Source organism: Candoia aspera, chromosome 14, assembly GCF_035149785.1.
Source record: "Candoia aspera isolate rCanAsp1 chromosome 14, rCanAsp1.hap2, whole genome shotgun sequence".
Classification (NCBI taxonomy): domain Eukaryota; kingdom Metazoa; phylum Chordata; class Lepidosauria; order Squamata; family Boidae; genus Candoia; species Candoia aspera.
Genome location: NC_086166.1, coordinates 5,122,644 through 5,142,603, shown reverse-complemented (window position 1 = coordinate 5,142,603; position 19,960 = coordinate 5,122,644). Strand labels below are relative to the sequence as shown.

Genomic DNA, 19,960 nt, shown 5'->3' with positions numbered 1-19,960 from the left:
ACGTGTTTCTCATTGGCCTGACTCCCGAGTAGTCCTCATGGAAATCAGAGACAGATTTGTGTTGCTCTTCCATCGGGAAATGTAACCTGTTAGATGACATAATGGTTATGTTTCGTTTTGTCTTAAAATCACCGTGATCTTGGCTTGGGTTTATAAAGTTCTCCTCTCTGCTTCTCATTTGTGTCCCTAGCAATGGCAGGATTGTTAGCTTGTTAATCTCCTTGGACTCAAACAAATTGTCTCTTCTTAGGTCTCGACGACGATGGTGACCTCAAAGGTAATCTGGTTGGGTGTGCATGTATGTTTCGACTTTTATTGCTTTTCTTCCCACTTCAGTGGATTTAGCTTGATAGATGATTTGTTGCAATTCAGCAGGTGGGGACCCTGCACCGGGTCAGGCCAATGGTGATATTGCAATGACCCAGAGCCAGATTGAGCTCGGCAACGGATACACCTGTAATGATTGCAGTATGCTTTCAGAGCGGAAGGAAGCCCTCACGGCATACTCCTCTTCTTGCATGCCAACCTCAAGAATTTACTCTAGGGATCGAAGCCAAAAATACAAATCCAGTAAGTAAAGCATTCCTTCCGTGAGAGTGTCAGCACTGCATGAATGAAGTATTGCTAGAGTGATAAAGTCACGTGAATTCACAGTTGACTTGGCGAGGCAATGTCTGCTAGTCTTAGGAATTTGGAGTGGGGGGTGTTGTTTGGTTCCAGAACTATTCTTTGACGTGCTATTAAAGAAAGAACAGCTACAGACAAACCCTTGACATCCGGTTGGTTTCCCCTTCTCTCCCCACTTCATTTTCCATGGTTGAACTCTGAAAAACAGGATTGCTTCTTGCCAGAGTGCGGGCTCATGATATCTGGCATGTTAATTTCAGCATCCCGCACTTAGCTGCATTGCCTTTGCCCTCCCGCCACATCGGTCGCTAGAAAACGGAGGGAAATAATAATGCACCAATGCTTTTTCAATAGGGAGTCTCCCTTACTACAGCAGTAAGATTCTGCGAGCAGCCAAGTACGCTTCAGCATCTTTCACGTCGCTCATAGTACAGCTGTTTCAGACGATCGTGCTGAAACTGGGCTATGATTGTGAAGGTACTTTGTTTTAAGCTTTTCTTCCGCTCTCTCCATCCATGCTGCACACCTAAAAGGAAACCATTCCATAACAAATGGGTGTCGCTTCAGACATGCATCTACAACTTCATGGTATCTTTGATGCCTTGTGGCTGGCTTCTTTCTTGCACTCCTTTGCCTTTCTAGTATCTCTTTCTTGGGAAGTAACAAGATGCAGGACCCTGGTGTTGGACCCTCCTTTTCTCCATTTCTCTCTTGCAGTGGCATGATGGATGACATGGTTTGGAGTGGAAAGCGGAATCTTGATTTTGAAACTGGGTCCTTTAACTCACTGAAACCACATTCTCTTAGCCTTTAAAACTGGATTTTCTTTCTTTGGCGTTTGCACTGGGCATTTGTAATGTATATGTGGCCATACCTGGCCAGCTACTGCTTGTCAGTTACATTTTAAAAAATGTGTCCATTAAATTTTGCACCCATTTCTAGAATGGCAACGCGTGGCTTTGGTTATTGTGTCTTTTCAGTGGATTATATTGGAATTGCCTGCAGCTCTTGAAGCAAGGGTAGAGCTCTATCACATGATATTTCATTGGCAGAAACAGACCAGAATCCAAAACGTTACGTCCCTAACGTCCACAGAAGTTTTGAAATTGTGTTTCCTCATGGGCGGCTGCTGTGCAGTGGTGGAAAAATATCAGAAGAAAATTGTGACGTAGCATGGCAACTTTGTGAATTCCATTTGATTGGGCCAGGTGCTTGAGAAGGCTCTTAAGCCCTAGCTTTGGCTTGTAGTGGTCTTAATCACTAGTTCCCTTCAAGACGTATTTAATTCCTTTTTCATTATCAATTGTCTGCAGGAACTAGGAGCATATTAAAATGTTTTTGGGTTTTTTAAAAAAAAAAATAGGGTCCCTATATAAAATGGACTTGTCTCTTTGGGGAAAAATGCAACTTTTTTTTTTTTAAAAAAAAGGCAGCTCTACCCAGCTGGCCCATAAATAGGACTCACCTTTTTTCTTTTCTAATCCCTCCACTTCCAATAAAAGGATTGCGTTAACCCATTTTTCCCCCCGTCAGACCTCTCTTGGCTGACAAGGCAAAATACTGCAGGAATATATTTTCTAGGACATGAAGCTGAGACACGTAGATTTATTATAGCAAAACTGCGAAGCCACTATGAAAGAATTCCAGCAGCTGCTGTGCGTCAAACGCGAGCTCTATTTATACCATAAAGAGTACCCAAATTTCTTGCACCTCGTTCTCCTGCTTACTCTTTGTTCTAGAAACTCTCTCTTTGGGGACAATGTTTCCTTCTGTTCTTTGTTCAAGTAACGACCTAATCTAGTATTAGGTTGCTTACCTTTGACCAGGTGAGACCTAATTTAACACACTCCTTACCCAGGCATTGGGTGGCAAATTGCTTTGATAGATAATTTGCTTTCCCTGCTGCTTTGTTCCTCACTTCTGAAAGTTAAAAGAAAAACCTTAAAAACTGTACTGGGCTCACCTCAAGGCTGTTCCTTCTCCCTTTTTTCCCTCCAACACACGATGAGTGTGGATTCGATTTTCTTTTTTCTCCTCTGTTGCAGCTCACTCTAATTACTGTGGAAGCATGAATGTAAAAGAATTTCTCAGGGAAGAAAGCCACTTGGGTATGAACGGAGAGTCCTTGTGTAAGTACAGCTCCACGCTTTTTAAGAGATAAGCCCAGGTTAGAATTCTAGATGTTACTTTGATGTTCCGTTGGTTTCGTGGAGGTTGGAAAAGCATTGCATGTTGGCTGTGATTCCGCATCTTGTACTTTGAGGGAGCTTTCACTATTCGCTCGATTCGTCTTGCGCACAACCGCCTGGAATAGCAGTTGCTTTTATAGACATGCACCCATCTATGGGATTTAGTTATAAAGGGCACCTAAAGCAAAGATTGCCCACCTGAAGCATGGATGTTGTCAGGGGCGCAGAAGCAGAATTTGTGATATGCCAATATGGGTGCAGAAAACTGCTGAGCAGTGGGCATCCTGGGAAGCCTGCCTACCTCTCCTCCGCCCCATTGCTTGCCACCAGTTCTATGCAGGCCTTCCAGACTCACCTTCAAATTCATAATCCCCATTTCCAGACCAAAAATGGCTGTTTCATAGCCAAAGCCGACTGTTTCGAGGCCTTTGCTTTGAGCCCCAAACCCTTCCGAAACAATTAAAGCAGCCCATGTTGAATGCAGAACAGCCGTTTCAAACCTGAAACACACATTTCAAGCTTGAATGGGCAATTTGAACCCAACGCTTTGGAATGTTTTGCACCCCTTCGCTGCCTACTGCATTGGCAACATATAATGGGATGTTGGGAGGGGGTTATTGACGTCTTGTTGCATGCAACGTCTGGTCCTGTCTCAGAAACATACCGTTGGCTGTGCTCAACCCCCTCCTAAGATTTAAGGAATATTTGGAAAGTAACTTCCTGTACTGCAGTTTGGCCCATCTATTGTGTTGCACGGTGGATTGATGAATGTGTTTTGTATTAATTCTTTGTTACCCCAACCAACAGGTGATGACTGTAAGGGGAAGAAACACCTTGAAACATACACAGCAGCCCACTTGCAATCCTCAAGGTCTAAAAGGATAGCAAGAAGCCTTTGGCACATCTTTTCTTACCCAGGTTGATTTGTACTGCTTGGTTTCTACCATTTTCTTTCCTGTTGCCTCTTTGCCATCATAAATGTTGCAGGAGGAGAGCCATGTTAATCAACAGTAGCCCCAAACCGGAAGAATAGCACCTTTTCCAACTAACACATTTTATTAAAAGGCACAAGCTTTCATACGCTGCAGCTGCTGCTCATCTGTTGCGTGGAGTGGGGGCTCTAGATGCATAACTACTCCGTGCGTCTGATGACGTGAGCTGCTTCTCACAAAAGCTTGTGCCTTTTAATGAAATTTGTTAGTCAGATAAGGTCCTGCTTAGCTGCCTTTGGATTTTCACCATCATAAGAATCTCTGCATTGCGAAACACTCACACTGTTTTCTCTTAGAGCTTCCTTGCGTAGGTTAGCCCCCTTGAGAGTTGTGCTTCTCCCCAGACACTGCCCGCCAACTCCAGCTGTAAATTTGGGTTGACCCCACACACACCCTTACTGTTAAGGTGGGGTAATTTAATTCTACATGGGTTGCACAACTATTAAGAAAGCAAAACACAGTAGTTTAATGGAGGATGAAACATAAAATAATGCTTGGGGGAGGAAAAACGAATCCTAGCAAAAAGCATATCTAATAGTAGAGGAATTTAGCTAGATCTACTGTAGTGAAATAAGATAAAGACACTTGGGATCTCCTGGTGATCTTCCATCAAAATCCGACCTTGCTTCCGTTTTTTTGAGATCAAGCAAAATTGATGGTAGCTGCCACCTATCTCGGTACATATTAAAATAAGTGGGTATTATTACAGCCTTATATTTAAGTTAAGTATCCCTGATTTCTAGGGAGATGGGTAGGAGGGTAAGGGGGCTTCTCTCTACTGCTTCTCTCCCCGTCTGCTGGTTTCCATAGGGGAAAAAAATCTGACCCACTTCCAACCAGGATGGACAGTGGCAAAGGGCAGATCTCTTTCCTCCCCCTCTGCCAATCAACTGGATGGAAGATGGATTTTTTTGGCAACAGAAGGAGAATGTTGTCGGCTTATTTACAAGGCTGCATTATGATTTGAGCAGTTCAGTTCAGACCTAGCTGTAAATCTAGTGTAAAAAAATAAAATCTGCAACACTCCTGTTGCCAGACTATGCATAATTCAAGTCCTGGATCTATTTTTGACTGGGCTTCAGTACCATCAAATATATTTCTAGAAATAAAAAGGGTTTGGACATGACAATTAGCAGTGTTGAATGAAAGCCATGGCTGTTTGGCTCTTGAGTCCTTTCGTGCACACGGCTCCTTTATTCCCCCAGTATTTTATTTGGGAACAGGTCCCTCACTCTTCAAGGGGAATTTTTCCCAGGAAGCATTTATAAGAGTGTGCCTGAATGTCAAATGCACCATACATATACCGCAATCAGGTGCTCATCCACACTGAATTAAAATCCACAGAAACAGTCTGTGAACCAGACCAACACCTCTCCTTGGAAGCATTTCTACCTCCTGTTGAGGCATGCTCAACAGAGAGCTAAAATTTGTTCTTGCGAGTATGTTGCAGGAAGCCTTAAGTTGATCCCAAAGTGTACAAAAGACCAAACTCATTGGAATAACTATTTCCTTTTCAATATTTTGTATTTTCTAAGTTAGGCTGCAATTGTTCCTGAATCACATATGAAAGGGGGTTCACATGTCCCCAACCCTTGCTCCTTTCTTCCCAGGTAAAATTTGGGTGGGTTAGTAGGTCCAGGAAGATCATCGTAAGCGTAGATGAATGAAAAACTTTACGGTCAAGGATTAAATAGTATCCTCAACTGGAAAAATCTTTTCGTTCCTCTGCACTTAGGGTGAAGAGCAGGGTAAATGATGATAGTCTTGTTCTCCTCTCAGATACGTTTTACATGTTCTTTCAATGACTTAATTGTCTTGTTACTTTATTTCCTTTGGGATTTACAGACAAAAGTATTCCTCTCTCAAAATCTTAGTCAACCAGATATCAGCAATGACTCTTGCTTTTCATGATAATTTAGAGATTGTAGAAGGATCATTATGACTTCGTTACGTTGTTGGGAAGTACAATGTTATCTCTCAAAACCAGTCTTGTATTTTTAAGAGACAGAATGAGTAACTTCATTCAAAAGAAAGAGAGAGAGATCCTGTTAAACTGACTATTAATAATGCTAGCTCTCATTTTCCTCTGCCGGGATGCTAGTGTTTTGTTTTTTTTAATGTGAATTTGATTTGGTGTGCAGAAGCACAGAGTGATGGCTTTGACTGAAAACCATTTCTGTTGCCAATGTTCATATCCATCTGTGTTGTACTAGGTTACTTCTTAATCCATATGTTGCAAAGAATGAGAACAGCAGGATGGCTTGTGACCCAGAAGGTTTTGTCTCTCCTTTGGCTGGCTATTGTGTCCCCAGGTTACTACTGTGTGTGTGTGTGGGTGTATGTGCACGCAAGCTTTTTGCATGAGTATTCTACCTTTTGATCCTGGCATCTTGCAGGAGATGTGAACAGCTGATGAATTTGAGCTCACAGTCTTTAGCGCAGCTTCAAACACTGCATTTCCTATGTTGAAAGCAAGCCTTCTCCCTTGTGCAACATCAGGACACCTGGTTGAGACAAGATGTAGAGAGAAACAGGCCCTTCAGGTGGGCGGAAGCGTTGAATAGAACATTTTTTGTTGAGAGCCACTTCATGATCTTCCTGCACAAATTCAGTCTGCTGTGAAGGAGAAGCCACACAACCTGCTCCTTTACCTGTCATTTGCCATGATCCATTATTCTACCTGTGTATTTAGTTAGCTTCTGTTGTCTTAATCAGTCTTGCTTGCTTAGCAAGGTGGCTCAACAGGCTTTGCTGTCAGAGGTGACAGACCCAAAGGTGTTCCCACCATCCTCACTTGGAGTGGAAATTGAACCTTAGTATAGATAGCAGAAAGCACGTATAAGCTTAAAAGGCATAGCGCAGGTCCCACAGTTCTGTCTGGAGCAGGGAATATGAAAAGTACATGGAGACCACTGTAGTTTCCTCATTTCCCTCCACATGCATTAGCATGTAGGAAATGCAACTTGTTTTAAGCAGCTTTTCTGCTTTTCTGTCCTTAATACAGAAAATTGTATTTTCTTGGTGATGCGTTTGTCTTTATTGTTATTAATAACATATCGTGTCTTGTAACAGTATGTGTGCTCCCTGTATTCCTAAATGGGGAGCAGATGCTTGCTGTCAAAGATGTGGAGGGTGGCTCTATAATTCTACTGAGCTCAGACAATCTTGCTTCTTCCAGTGTGACCTTCTGTCGAACAGATTCTGCTGTGAATGCAACAACATGCATTATTAATTTAAAATGACTAAATTCTAGATTAATATTTGAAACTAGATTCCTTGTTGCATGACTTTGTGTCTGTGCCAGGGGTATTCTGGGCCACTAATGCAGAAAACGGCACGAACGATGTTACGAACTGGTGTTTCTTTTCTTATTGTCGCTTACAAAAATCTTCATTCCCTCTGGAAATCTTTGTCATATAATAACCTCTCTGTAACCCTCCCCTCTGTTTTCTCCTCCCAAGCCAGTTGTTTTCAAACTATATTTCAGGGAAGCGTGGGTGAAAAGATCAGTCCTAGTGGATCAACTTCCACAAGGACCAGCTGTCCACCATCATAGACCATTAGCCTGCAGAAGTGTTTTGGTCATAGTCCAGAGAAACTCCTGGTTGACCCAGGATGGCAGTGAGACTCCATGGATCCAGCTGGTGTCTGTGTGCACTTAACGTGCCTTGATCTATGCATAAGAGGGCAGGGGAGTGATGTAACATGTCATGACATCATAATGCAAAACCTGCAACTTACATACTTGAATCCAGTATCAGGACGCAAGAACGTAAAGGCAGAGTTTCCATTGTGATGTCTCCGCCCGTGGGTCACCATTTTTCCACCTTCATGGACATCTATGGATGCCTAGGAGTCTGTGCCCAGATTTTTCTGCAGCGCCCAGTGGTTCCTTCTGTGCAGCATTGGCATCGATCAGGAGAGGTTTCCCTGAGGATCAAAAAGTTTGAAGACTGCTGTGCTGAGTGATGTCATCACCTTTCTCATTCATCTAGGCTTTCTCCTCCAATGTAGGGAAAGCTGCTGCAGGAGCATTCTGGTGGCTCGGAACTGGATGGTATCAGCTCGTGGCCCTAATCTCTCTGCTGAATGTTTTTCTCCTTACAAGGTCTGTAAGCATTTCATGCAGTACTGGATCCCGTGCGTTGCATAAAAAAAAACACATTATTGTTTATTATAGACTTTGCAAGCTGGTTCTAATCATAAACCACAGTAAATCATGATGAGAACAAGCTTCGTTGGGCTTTGAGTAGTGTGCTAGACCATGCTCTACAAAGCTAAATTTGATTTCAATTCGATTGATGGCTTCAGTGAGATTGATTTCTAGAGGAGCTCCAGTGAGCTGCTTCCCAAGCTTTGGGAAGGACCACAGCCCTTATCCCCTGACTTTAGTGTTATTTCTTGATCCAATATATGTAAAATATTAAGGCAATTAATTACAGTGATGGACATCTTTACAGTGCAGTTCTTGCATCTGTTTTCCAGATGTCTCCCAAAGATGTTCAGGTTGCTGCTGTTCGTTCTCCCCCTACTTTTATTGCTTGGTGAGTAAACATGTCTTGAAGAATCTAAAACCTTACCCGTGAGGACAACCTAGTTCGAGGACTGTGTTTATGCAGCCTCCACAGCTTTTGCAATAAACCACCAAACGTGTAGCAGATCACCCCAGGACCAGACACTGTAAACCTCTTTTCTCTGTTTGTTTATTGCCTTGATATCCTGCCTTTTGCTGAGTTCTCAAGGCCACACACACCGGGGGGGGAGAAGGTGAGGATGTCCCTTATTTTATTCTCCGAACAGCAACGTTAGGGGAAAAGTTGGGTTGAGATTGGGCCTAGCTTGCATGGACATGTTCTGTCTGTGAGTGAGTGTGTGAGCGTGCGCATGTTTAAGATGCAGCTGAGTCTTGAAAAGCACAAACACAGTGGACCTACAATGCGCGAAAGCAATTTCTATCCAGTTATATACCAAGGAAGCTTAAATCGTGTTATGCAAATTACCTAAATTTGTTCTAGTTTACTCTTGGTGTAGAAGAAAATGTGCATGCATGCATCTATAGAGAACACACAGAGCAAGAGAAGGGATCCGGTGAACTTATTTGTAGGGGAAATTATGGAAATGGTTCAGTTGTAGAAGCGAATGCCCTAGTCCATAGGAAGATGCTCCACCAAAACAGATCTGGGTTCCGTCTAGCGCTGCGCTGTCACGTAGGTGGGGCAGCACTTTGGATTCAAAACCAAACATGCGCTTCAGAATATTTTTCTTTGGCTGGCCTTGCAGCACGGCTGCAAGATTCCAGGAGAATGTGCTTTGAGGTTTGGAAACATCAGTGGAGTGCAGCAAGATGCTTTGAGCATGTCTTCTCTAAGGAGGTGCTGACAGGTCTGGTGTGCCCGCTCATGGCTGCTCCAGAGCACCTTTGGCGGTTCAGGTCTGAAGCACCACGCACCCCAAATTCCCAGCGCCTGGCAGGATTCTAGAGAGACATTGTCTACGTGGAGGTGCAAGAGACAAAATGTGGGATCCGACTACAGCCCCTTCCCCCGATCTTGGTCTTTCACAATTTATTGTCTGCCTGGTGAATATAACAAAGGATGTTTCCTAAATGTAGGCGGCTTTGCTGAGCTTCCTACGAATTCAGGGATGTTTCCTCCTAGCCAGATTTTTTTTTCTTTCGCTTCAGGTTTATGGTGCTGGGGCCCTGAAGATTTCCTTTCATTGTTACCAGCTTTGAACTGGACAAGCATACTCAGAATGCACAGGTGGGAAAACTCTGTAAAGAGACTCGCACCTGCCCCTCATTCAGGCCAGGCTGGTCAGTTTCCAGAGGTAAGGCAGTCCATTCCTTATGTCGGGCTTTGGTTTTCAAAGAGGTGTGATGTCCTAGAGGTTTAGGCAAACTGCAGCATTGCTAGGGATGGGGATCCAGGTCTCCCTCAGTTTCAGACTGGATGTGGGCCTTCCATCCATCGGTCTGCAAGCAAGAAGCCAAAATTCAGTATTGACAAATTTGGTGTGTGCGGTGCACAAGTTGCGCAGGCCTGGTTGTGGAAAGCGTGCGTCCACCAAATGAACTTAGCCTAAATTATTTTTACAGAGCAGTCAAGCAACTAGTTGAACACAGGGGATGCATGTAATGATATGTGGGAAGGACCTTGGGAGACGGGGTGAAGAGATGCTGCCAAGGGAACGGTCAGATAAGAGGGAGCATAGCCTGCAACTAGACAGCGGGAGGGGCAAGAGGCTCAGAAGGGACCCTCCCTAGTTTCTTGGGCTGTAAAAGAGATGGCAGGAGATCTGCACTTTCAGACTTGCAAGATTCTGTTAATGTAGCCTTACAATAAAGTAGAATTAGCTCATCTGGTCATATTTCCTGCCTGGTCTACTTAGTAAGGCTGACAAAGCATTTAAGGCATTTGTCGATTCTCTAGGTTTGAAGGAACTCACCAGGATCCAAAAAGGACTCATTCTTCCTCAGGATATATGCAGAATTAGCCATTCCCATGTTTCTAACTCATAGTACTGAGGGGAGATTAACTCTGGAAACATAAGCCTTGGTGACTCCCAGTTGGTCTGGCTCATTTCTGCACCAAAAATTAATCTGTGATTTGCAGGGACGGGGGTTGGGAGTGGGGGGAAATGAATGAAAAGACATTTTCTTTTCTTTTTTAAAAAAATGATAAGGCTCTGGATGGGGTGTCACTCCTCCTGAAAGAGGAAGTCTGTGATACAGAACTATCCTAGATTTGTAGCATCTGCTGGAACAGCAGGTGGAAACGATGGTCCAGGGAAACTTTGCCCAGCTTTATGTGAATTACGGCATATAATCCTTTTTCAACAAAGGGATTACATTCCCACATGTGGAACGCTACCATCTTTCACATTACAGTGAACTAACTCGCTTGATCATGGAAGGAGCCGTACATTTGTAACGTTGCCTTATACCTGGTGGTTGGATTGTATAGTGTCTCACTTGTGAAGAATTATGGGAATAAATACCAAAATCCGGAATTACCTTCAAGAAAACTACGCCATCCCTATCCTGCCTGCATTTAGGTGGCTGGTGACTATGATCTTTTGCCAGCAAGCCTTATCTGAAGTTAATTGGGATTCGTTGCTGCTTTTAATCTGTTTTGGTCTAACTTTAGAGCTTCGTTATTTAAAGTGACACTATAGCTCATGATGAAGTGATTTTATTAATGTGAGTTCATTTATGCCAGATGCAGTGAAAATAAATAAGTCCTTTTTTATTATTAAAAAAAACAATCTAGGTGACTATGAAGTTCTTTGATGCAGATCGTGTAAGGGAGCTGGAAAAACAAATGGCCCTGTTATCAGAGAAGTGGCATCACCGGGATGAAGAATTCAGTAAAGCGCTGCTGCTGGCGCAGAGCTTTCAGGAACAAGTCGCCCAAATGAACGACCGAAGTGAAATGTTGGCGCTCGTAAAAAACATTGTGAGCCAGCATCTTCCAAAGGCAGAATCAGATGAAGTGGCACACTCAGAGGTAGCTTGTTTGGAACAATTCTGGGCACCAGTTTTAATGTAAACGTTATAGACTTATTAAATAGTGTGTTTGCTGGAGGAAGGTGTCTGGGGACAAAAGTTGATGGGGAAAATTAGAATTTGTACGAGCTGAGAAGAGCTGTCATTCGTTTTACATTATAAGAAAGCCTTCCTCAACGTTTTGACCCTGGAGGAACCCTTGAAATATTTTTCGGGCCTCGGGGAACCCCTGCACATTCAGGCTCAAAGATAGGCCAGAAGTTGCAAAATTACTATATTCGTTTCACGGGTGGGCCTGTCTAGATGCCTTCACAGTGCTCCCAAACTAAACATAAAGAATGAAACTTACCTCTTGAATGGGAAGTTGCCCGAATTTGAAATAGTTTTTTAAATCAATAATGACCTCTCGCGGAACCCGAGGGTGCTGCAGAACCCTGGTGGAGAAACCCTGCTATAAGATAATAGTTTAGTAAATTACATTGTAATTGGTTGCCCTCAGTAAACTCAAACAATTATTCTACCAGGTGAAATTTACAAATCTGTAACTGCCAGATTTAACATAGATCAAGGAACAAAAGGTACTTTTCAATATGTGAATTTTTGAAATGATGCCATTTTGTTCCTTTGCCATAAATGGATCGTTGTCTTTCTCTTTATAAAGGTTCGGTGTATAAAAAGTTTAAATATAGTCATTTTGGTTTCTGTGCTTAACAGTCTGCGCAGCATTTAAATATGGGAAGAATCCTCAGTGTTTCGTTTACATTTTCATGGTAAAAGTGCTCCTTTTTAAACAAAAATAAAACACAGTTCTGTTTTGTCTTTAAAGCATAAATTTTTGACTTTGCACCAAGAGCATGAATGGCGCCTTGTGACTTTAGAAGGCCTTCTGGCAAAACTCTCTGAAAAATCTGAGGTAACAGTAAACATTTTTCTTTTCTCTATTCTAACAACTTCTTATCACTCTAAATACGTTTGATTCCAAATACGTCCAAGGAACACTTCTGAGCAGATGTGCTTAGGGAAGGGGCGTGAGAAGGCAGAAAACCAGTTCAGCTATTTTCAGGTCACATAAGCTTTAAATGACCATTTTCTTGATACCCTCCTTCCCTGTTATGTTTACATCCATAGGAGGATGTTTTGGTGAGTGAGATTTATTTACTTGTTCGATTTATGTGGCTGCCCCTCTCAAATTCATGACTCTCCATGGCCAACAACAATTTAAAATGCTATGAAAAACATTGCTTGCATTTGGTCCTGGGTAATGCCCTGCATCTTCAGATTATGGTTTGGAAACCTCTGCTGAGCGTAGTGTTTTAGGGCAAAATCTCAGAAGGTCCTCAGGAGACAGCTTTGTAAGGAAGAATTTAAAAAACCCTGATTTGGGCACCAAGCAACGTTAGGCTCGATGGGCATAGTTATTGAGGATAACATGCTGCTAAGGGTTTTTAAGGATAGATGTAGGCCAGATACAGTTTTGTTATCAGCACCAGACTTCTCAAATGTGGACATAGATATTGTTCAGTATGGACCTCTTTAAAACAACCTTGAACTAAACATCATCCAGAAAGAAAGAAGGATTTTTCACTTGCACAATAGAGGTGTTGGTGGAAATAAGATCAAAAAGGAGTTTCAGTTCGGTGACTGATCAAGAGCCTAATGTGGAACACCATCTGCCAGGCATGCCATGGCTGGTCCTCATAGCCATCTGTTAATTGGCAACAGTTGGAATACTGCCATCCCCAAAGTGTTGAAGGAGGGTTTTCAAAGTCACACACCCTACTGCAGTCCTGTATCCCTGTTGCTATCCCAACAGCATCAGACTGCAACTCCATCTGTGCTCCAGACAGCAATGCTAAACTTTGTCTTCTACAGTGGATGATACTTGCTGATTCCCCGTGAACCTCTTTCTGCATGTTCTGAGTTTCTTTTGTCTCTTTTCAATAGTTCCAAGTAAAGTGGAGGTTTATACAGGTTACTAATATTGTGTTATTTTCCAGGGCCTCCAGAAGGATTTTGAATTAACCAAAGCAAAAACAATGAGGTACGGCTGCAACTCGTATGTTGAACTGCGAACCATTAAAGATTACAAAATACTCCATAAGTTGGATAGTATCTCTACTTTTTTTTTTAATTAAAGAATGGGTGGGTGATTTTTATTACTGATAACCAGTGGTATGTTGCAATAGACAGACAGACAGGTAGATTTCACAACTTTATAACATAGGGACCCTCCAGTCACTGTTTAGGGTAATGGTGCTCCCTTTGTTTTACTCCAGTGTAAAAACACAAATGCTCCTACCTCCACTAGACCTGCAGAGTTTGAAACCTGCCTTCCATTGCTTTTTTTCTGCTTCTCAGTGACATTGATGAGCAAAACCAGAGTCTTTTGTCCAAGATTAAGCACCTGGAATTTGAGTTGGCGCAGCTGAAGTCAGAGTTTCTGAGTTTACGAGATTGGAAGAGCCACTGTGACATGACAGACGCCCTTCACGAAAAGGTAAGCTTAGAAGGGAACGCCTGAGCAGGACTGAATTTGCGCATCTTGTTCTGACGTAATGTTACGCATCTGTTATTTCTGGAGTGACTCCGTTGGGTTGGTATGCCAGAAACACATGAGTGTATTCACACAGCTAACCCTAATAGCCATCCCATAATATGCAGAAGGATTCTTTGGCCCTGTCAGTTGCTCCTGGCATTTACTACAGTCAACCTAATCCTAATCCTAATACCTAATCGCTCTTTCATTTCGAAAGCCATCTGTTGTCATGTTTTGTTTTGTTTCGGTTTTTTTACTTCTAGGTTGATGCCCGGATTAAAGAATCCATCGGGGTTATGTTTTTTGGTGAGCCAGAAGGGGATATCCCGGAATCCTTGCTTCAGTGGCTGACTTCCAGATTTGTGAGCAAAGCAGACTTGCAGATTTTGTTGCGAGATCTGGAGATGCGCATCCTCAGGAACATCACTCTTCACAGGTCGGTCACAAACTCCAAGGTGACTTCAGAGGTAGTGACAAGTGCTGTGAATGAAGCTGGCATTGTAGGCATCACGGAAGCGGTAAGCCAGATCGGAAACATATTCCAAGCTGTTGATTTAGCATTTTAGGTTTCACTGCTGCAAGGCAGATAAGTAATGTTGAAATACAGCCAAATATAAGCTAGCGTATGCAAGAAATTAGGGGTGTTTCACAGGACAAAGATGGAAAGCACAGGGTGCTGTTGGCAGGCCAACTAGTACACAGAATGGCATTCCTTTTATCAGCTGCATTATTTATCTACACTTAATTAGAGACATCTGAGAGCCAGTCATATGACAGGAGGAAATGGAATGTACAGTACATGATTTTTTTAAAAAATGATGCATTTTCCCTCATATGATTGGGCGGTTTGCAATGGAATATACATCAGAGTACCCCTTTTGGGGGGAGATGGGCGGTGATAGAAATTTGAAAGAAAGAAAGCTATTGTAAAGCTAATGTAAAGGTCCATGCTTAGAAAGTGATCTAGATCTGAGACGCCATTGCATTTCTTCCACGTCTCTCTCAGATGCTCCACAGCAGAAGCCAGGATTTAGAGTGGCCTGTTAGGATGCCATTTCAGATATTTTGACCTAGTGAGAGAGTGTGTTCAGATTGCTAGGTGCTGTAAGTCCTCCTTTAAAAGCAAGTTAAGATGTACAGATATTCTGTAGTAAAAGTGCTCCCTTGGTCATCAGTGACTTTCATCAGCTTGCTGGAATGCTGACTGGTCATTTCTGCCTATTTCTCTCCATTTGCAGCAAGCACAAGTTATTGTCAATAATGCCCTGAGGCTCTACTCTCAAGACAAAACAGGCATGGTCGATTTTGCTTTGGAATCTGGAGGTAAGTGACCAACAGATAGGAGGATTTATTTCTATTCTTTAACTTTGGCAAACGCAGAGGACAAGAGTCTTACGTTTAAAGCACCTGCGGACTAGGTGTCCGTTGCCTGACAAAGCTAAACAGTTTTCTGTCCCTATGTTTCTTTGAGGTGGCAGCATTTTGAGCACTCGCTGTTCAGAGACGTACGAAACCAAAACAGCGCTGCTTAGTCTCTTCGGAATTCCTTTGTGGTACTTTTCCCAGTCACCCCGGGTAGTGATCCAGGTACTTATAATACTGGCAGTTTTCAGAGCATTTCCAGTTAGGTTCAGAATGACCTTGACAGTAGCTGAATTACAGATGATGAGAAAAAAAAAACTGAATGCTTGAGTTGATCACAGGCCATTAGCGAAAGATTCATCATTGCTCCATATTGCACGAATCCTGCAATTTTGGGTTTTACCCCCAATCCCAAAGTTGTACAGAATGAACTAATTCTGGTCTACTGGTTTTCCATCTCCCTTTAGGCGAGGGGGATCCGCAGGGGATAGCAATCACAACCACGTGTATAAAAAAGGGGGGGCAGGGCTTCAATTGCAGGGTGTGGCTGCCATCGTGACTGTATTAACCCCCACCCCATGGATACCCCTGCTTTTAGGTTTTCATTCCAATTACATTTTGGAACCTAATAGAATTCCATGGTGGGTGAATCTGTGTGCGTGATGTTGTTAAGGCACATGGCGCTAAATTGTTTGTTTGCAACTTCCGGTTTCTATCCACAGCCTGACATGTATCCTGGAAACTGCTGGGCTTTCAAAGGATCACAGGGATATCTTGTTGTCAGACTTTCTATGATGATTTACCCAACATCTTTCTCCCTGGAACACATACCAAAAACGCTTTCACCCACGGGCAATATTACCAGTGCTCCAAAGGATTTTTCAGTATATGTAAGTGGCACCATCTGCAAAATGAAGGAATATGGTCTTATCCAACATTCGGCTGAAGTGGCTGCAGGATTTCTGGTGGTGATTAAAGGGTTTCTAATGGCTCTGCATGCTGCTTTTCTGAACCTTTCCTGGCCTAGGTCAGCGCTTAGTTAATAGCTGAAAGTGTCCAGGCTCATTCAGTGGATTGATCTAAAGAAGAGAACAGGAGAATGCAGAGAATGTAAACAAGCATCCGTCATCTGTGGAGGCTAGGAGGACTAGAAATAGAAGACTTTTCTAAGGGGGCAGGGCTGCAAAGGAGTGTGAAAGGTTTAAGGGCTGACTGCATATAAATTCTGAACTACCATTCTTGCTCACTTGGTAACTCTGAAGCATCTGCTGTGGCCATTGTTTCCTAAAAGACGATAATCTGGCCATGCTGACCTTGTCTCAGTGGGAACCTGACACTTGGTGCTCCCTAGATGTCTCGGGTTTTAACTTCTCTAACTTCAGGCCTGAATGGTCATCCTGTCTGAGAATTAAGGAGTCGAAGCCCAACTAATATGAAGGGCTCTAGGTTGGCAAGACTGTTTTACTATATCACCTCCCTCTAAAAAACCCTCTTCAAAGCATCTGCAATCTCCACAAACTTATAAAAGAGCAAATAAAAAGCTATTTTGTTTTTCAGTGTACCTAGCAAAATAACATAAAAGGGATTTCAGTGAAATGTAGAAACCTTGTTCTTTTAACTTAAATAAGTGTAATAAAACAGAACTGGAAAGTCAAAAAATGCAGGTATTATTTAGGAAAAGCTGTTCTGTAAATATCTCAGATGTTTTCAGTATTAACACCTAGTTAAGCATTTTCAGTATTATCACTCTAGTCGCCCAGAGTCTCTAGTTTGAGATGGGCGGCAATATAAATATTTATTTATATTTTAGTTATTTATTCAATATAAATTGAATGAATGAATGAATGAAATATCATGAAGCTCTGTTACGGTGTTTGTAAATTGGATTATTTTTTTGCCCATCTTTTATAAACTTTATTTTCTGTAGCATAATATTTATCACCTGTTATTTTTTGGAGGACAGTGAATCTGAAATTAAAATTGAACTGCTTAATAGAGAATGAACTTCTCTTAATAGAGAATACCTCCTCTATTAAGAATTCAGAGCAATACAAACCATTTGTATTGGCAGGGTCTTGAAAATGAATATCAAGAAGAGGGGATACTTCTGGGCCAGTATACATATGATCAGGATGGAGAACCATTACAGATGTTTCAAATCTTGGTATGTCATCATTTCAGAAGATAAAACTTCCTTTTTTATGCTTTGCATAAAAAACTTCTAGCATGGAAATAGTAGTGGATTCTGATTCCTTTTCTTCTTCTTTTAGGAGACAACTGAAAAAGCATTCCAAATAGTGGAACTAAGAATATTTTCCAACTGGGGCCATGCAGAATATACATGCCTCTATCGCTTCAGAGTGCATGGGCTAACTGCTGAATGAACACTACACTTGTTTTCCTATTCTGGTTGTACATCATTTCTGTTTTTAAGTTTATAAAGGGAAAGCTTTGAACACTGGAATCCTTAAAAGATGAGGATGTGTGATGTACTACAGGTTCCATAATTCTTTCCTGGCTAAATGTAGAAGACTGCCAACAAAATTGTACCCCAAACCTAATGGTTATCTGCTCAGACGCTCAACTTGTAACTGCCAGACAGCTTTATATTTTTAATGTGTTCTTTCTGAGGGAAAAAAATGCATGCCAACTGCTCTCATAAGTCCAATTAGCCAATTACTAACCCCTATTTTAATATGTCAGAAGATAAAGCTTTTAAATTTTCCTTTTGGCCAATAGGAATCTGTTTTTAATATTGGGACTCTCCTCTGCACCTTTGTGTGATTAAGATAAAAAGAACAGTGGATGAAATTTAGTATGTCCTGCTGTTTATGCAGTTCTCAGTGAGATGGTTTGTTTGCAATTCCAGCACAAGCCACCTTGAAGCTACAGTCTGTAACCACTGCTCAGAATTGTGCCTCAAGAACTCATTAGCAGCTTCTCAATCCTGAAGCCACTTCAGTCATTCCGTGCAGCATTTAGTTTTTTATGTTGAAGGTTCTGATTTCAACTGAAACATGCTTTTGTGTTCATCTTCTGGATTTAGGACATTTTTCCTTAAACATATATTTTAGTAAAAAAAAAAAAAAAAATCCTTTGCTTTAATGTTAGAGTCCAAGAAAACATTGGGCACCAGATTGCTGACAAAATTAGGAGTCAAACAAGCAAATGAATATCAGTAGCAATTGTTTAACATAGAAAGGGCTTACTCTGATTTTTAAAAAAGACTGACCCGTTAAACAAGTTGATGGTTCTAGTAAGAAATAGGGATTGAGTGAATTGGTAAGTTGCCTTGAGTGCTGAAGGCAAAATGGCCCACATGTTTCAGCATCAAGTGAATCAGATGAATTAAGGAGGTTGTTACATTGAGAAGAAATGGTTTGGATGGAATTGAATTAGACAGATTTGTAATAGTAGATGGCTACCATGTGATGGGAGATAATGAAAAGGAAATGTAGAGGTGGAGTCCGGCTTAGAAGATTATAGCAGAAACACTAAACCTCAGAGAAAACAGCTTACCAGTAAAATTCATGCCTGGAGCTTATTCACATGTTGGGTTTTGTGCAGTTTAACTTCCCAAAGTTCACTCTGTGCTCTGGGATTGCTGCTAATCTCTGAAAATTCAGGGGAAGCTTCACAAGGTTGAATGTATGGAAAAGCACAAACAGCACAGTTTTGAATCAGTTCTCCAAAAAAAAGTATATACTTTTTTTTTAAGCATGCGTATGTACATAATAAAAATTGGGTTATCACCTTCAGGATGGCACCTGAAGCTATTATTGGATTCTTAATGGAATTTCCCTTAAAGTAATTTAATACAAGCCCTGGCAATTCAGCTTTTTAAAATATAATTCTGAAATATTGTCAGAATCTGCCTCAGAAAAAGCTTTTTTGTTCGGTGAAAATGTTACTTTAGGTCCTGTTTTTTTTTGGAAGGTAAACTTTTCAGAAAAGAGATATGCTGACTGTTTTCTTTTAAATGGAGTAAACATATGTTGCACAAGAGTCCTCAAATATTTATAAAAGCAAGTTTTATTCTTGAATACCACTTGTTCATCTGAGTTTAGCTGGAAGTAGAACCAGTGGCCTGTTAAGAACAGCTTGGTAAAGCCTGTTACCAGTTTTAAGAATTTAATTCCAAATTATCCTGTATAAATCCAGATTGGGGGAGGACAGGGGTTGGTTTTTTGTTTTTTTGCATAACACTAACTTATTTTTTAAAAAGTGAGATAGGACTTTGTGCAATGTATTTTTGTAAATGCTTTTTCAGAATATTTGTCTCTGGTATCCTTTGCTGCCTCCTAACTGACAAGAAGCTATTGAAAAAGTTTAAGAATTTTAATTTTTGAAAGTGCATGTAATATTTGGAACTAAGAATAAAGTTTCCTTTTGGGTATTTATACTGAATGCTTCTCATAATATATGTGGTTGGGGAGGGGAACAAACTCCTCAAATAGATTAGTAAAAATGCGGAGCAGGCAATATCAAAAGCAATTTGTGCTAAATAGAAAACTAAATTAAAAGAATGTTTTAACTTTGTAAAAATATTCAAGTGTAACACTACATCCATTATTTCTGATTTCCATGTGGCTAGTAACTTCAAGAAAGAACAGTGGAGGGAAGTGAATATTTCACTGAGATACTGCCTTTCCTGGTTTTGGAATAACAGGCCAGCACTAGAGCCCAAGGAAAGATTTTTTTTCCCCCTTAAAAACAAGGTAGGAATTAAAGAGAGAGTTGTTTGACT

At 41.5% G+C, this 19,960-nt stretch overlaps 1 protein-coding gene across 13 annotated transcripts in view; it reads left to right on the top strand.

Annotated features, from left to right (window-relative positions):
• SUN1 (Sad1 and UNC84 domain containing 1) overlaps nt 1-19,613 on the top strand; it is a 31,086-nt gene extending 11,473 nt beyond the window's left edge. For 4 of the 13 annotated variants that reach the window (XM_063314865.1, XM_063314864.1, XM_063314871.1 and 1 more), the window contains 19 exons: nt 251-277; nt 373-570; nt 982-1,104; nt 2,673-2,756; nt 3,624-3,734; nt 6,022-6,120; nt 7,823-7,916; nt 8,294-8,352; nt 9,492-9,637; nt 11,080-11,316; nt 12,142-12,228; nt 13,313-13,356; nt 13,674-13,812; nt 14,115-14,369; nt 15,090-15,174; nt 15,323-15,438; nt 15,936-16,103; nt 17,285-17,377; nt 17,484-19,613. In XM_063314865.1, coding sequence (XP_063170935.1) covers nt 251-277; nt 373-570; nt 982-1,104; nt 2,673-2,756; nt 3,624-3,734; nt 6,022-6,120; nt 7,823-7,916; nt 8,294-8,352; nt 9,492-9,637; nt 11,080-11,316; nt 12,142-12,228; nt 13,313-13,356; nt 13,674-13,812; nt 14,115-14,369; nt 15,090-15,174; nt 15,323-15,438; nt 15,936-16,103; nt 17,285-17,377; nt 17,484-17,597 — 2,279 coding nt within the window. In that variant the 3' untranslated portion in view covers nt 17,598-19,613. The remainder of the gene's footprint in view (nt 1-250; nt 278-372; nt 571-981; nt 1,105-2,672; nt 2,757-3,623; nt 3,735-6,021; nt 6,121-7,822; nt 7,917-8,293; nt 8,353-9,491; nt 9,638-11,079; nt 11,317-12,141; nt 12,229-13,312; nt 13,357-13,673; nt 13,813-14,114; nt 14,370-15,089; nt 15,175-15,322; nt 15,439-15,935; nt 16,104-17,284; nt 17,378-17,483) is intronic. The other 9 variants (XM_063314866.1, XM_063314867.1, XM_063314869.1 and 6 more) reach the window with 9 other exon arrangements.
• Nucleotides 19,614-19,960: the final 347 nt, after the last annotated feature.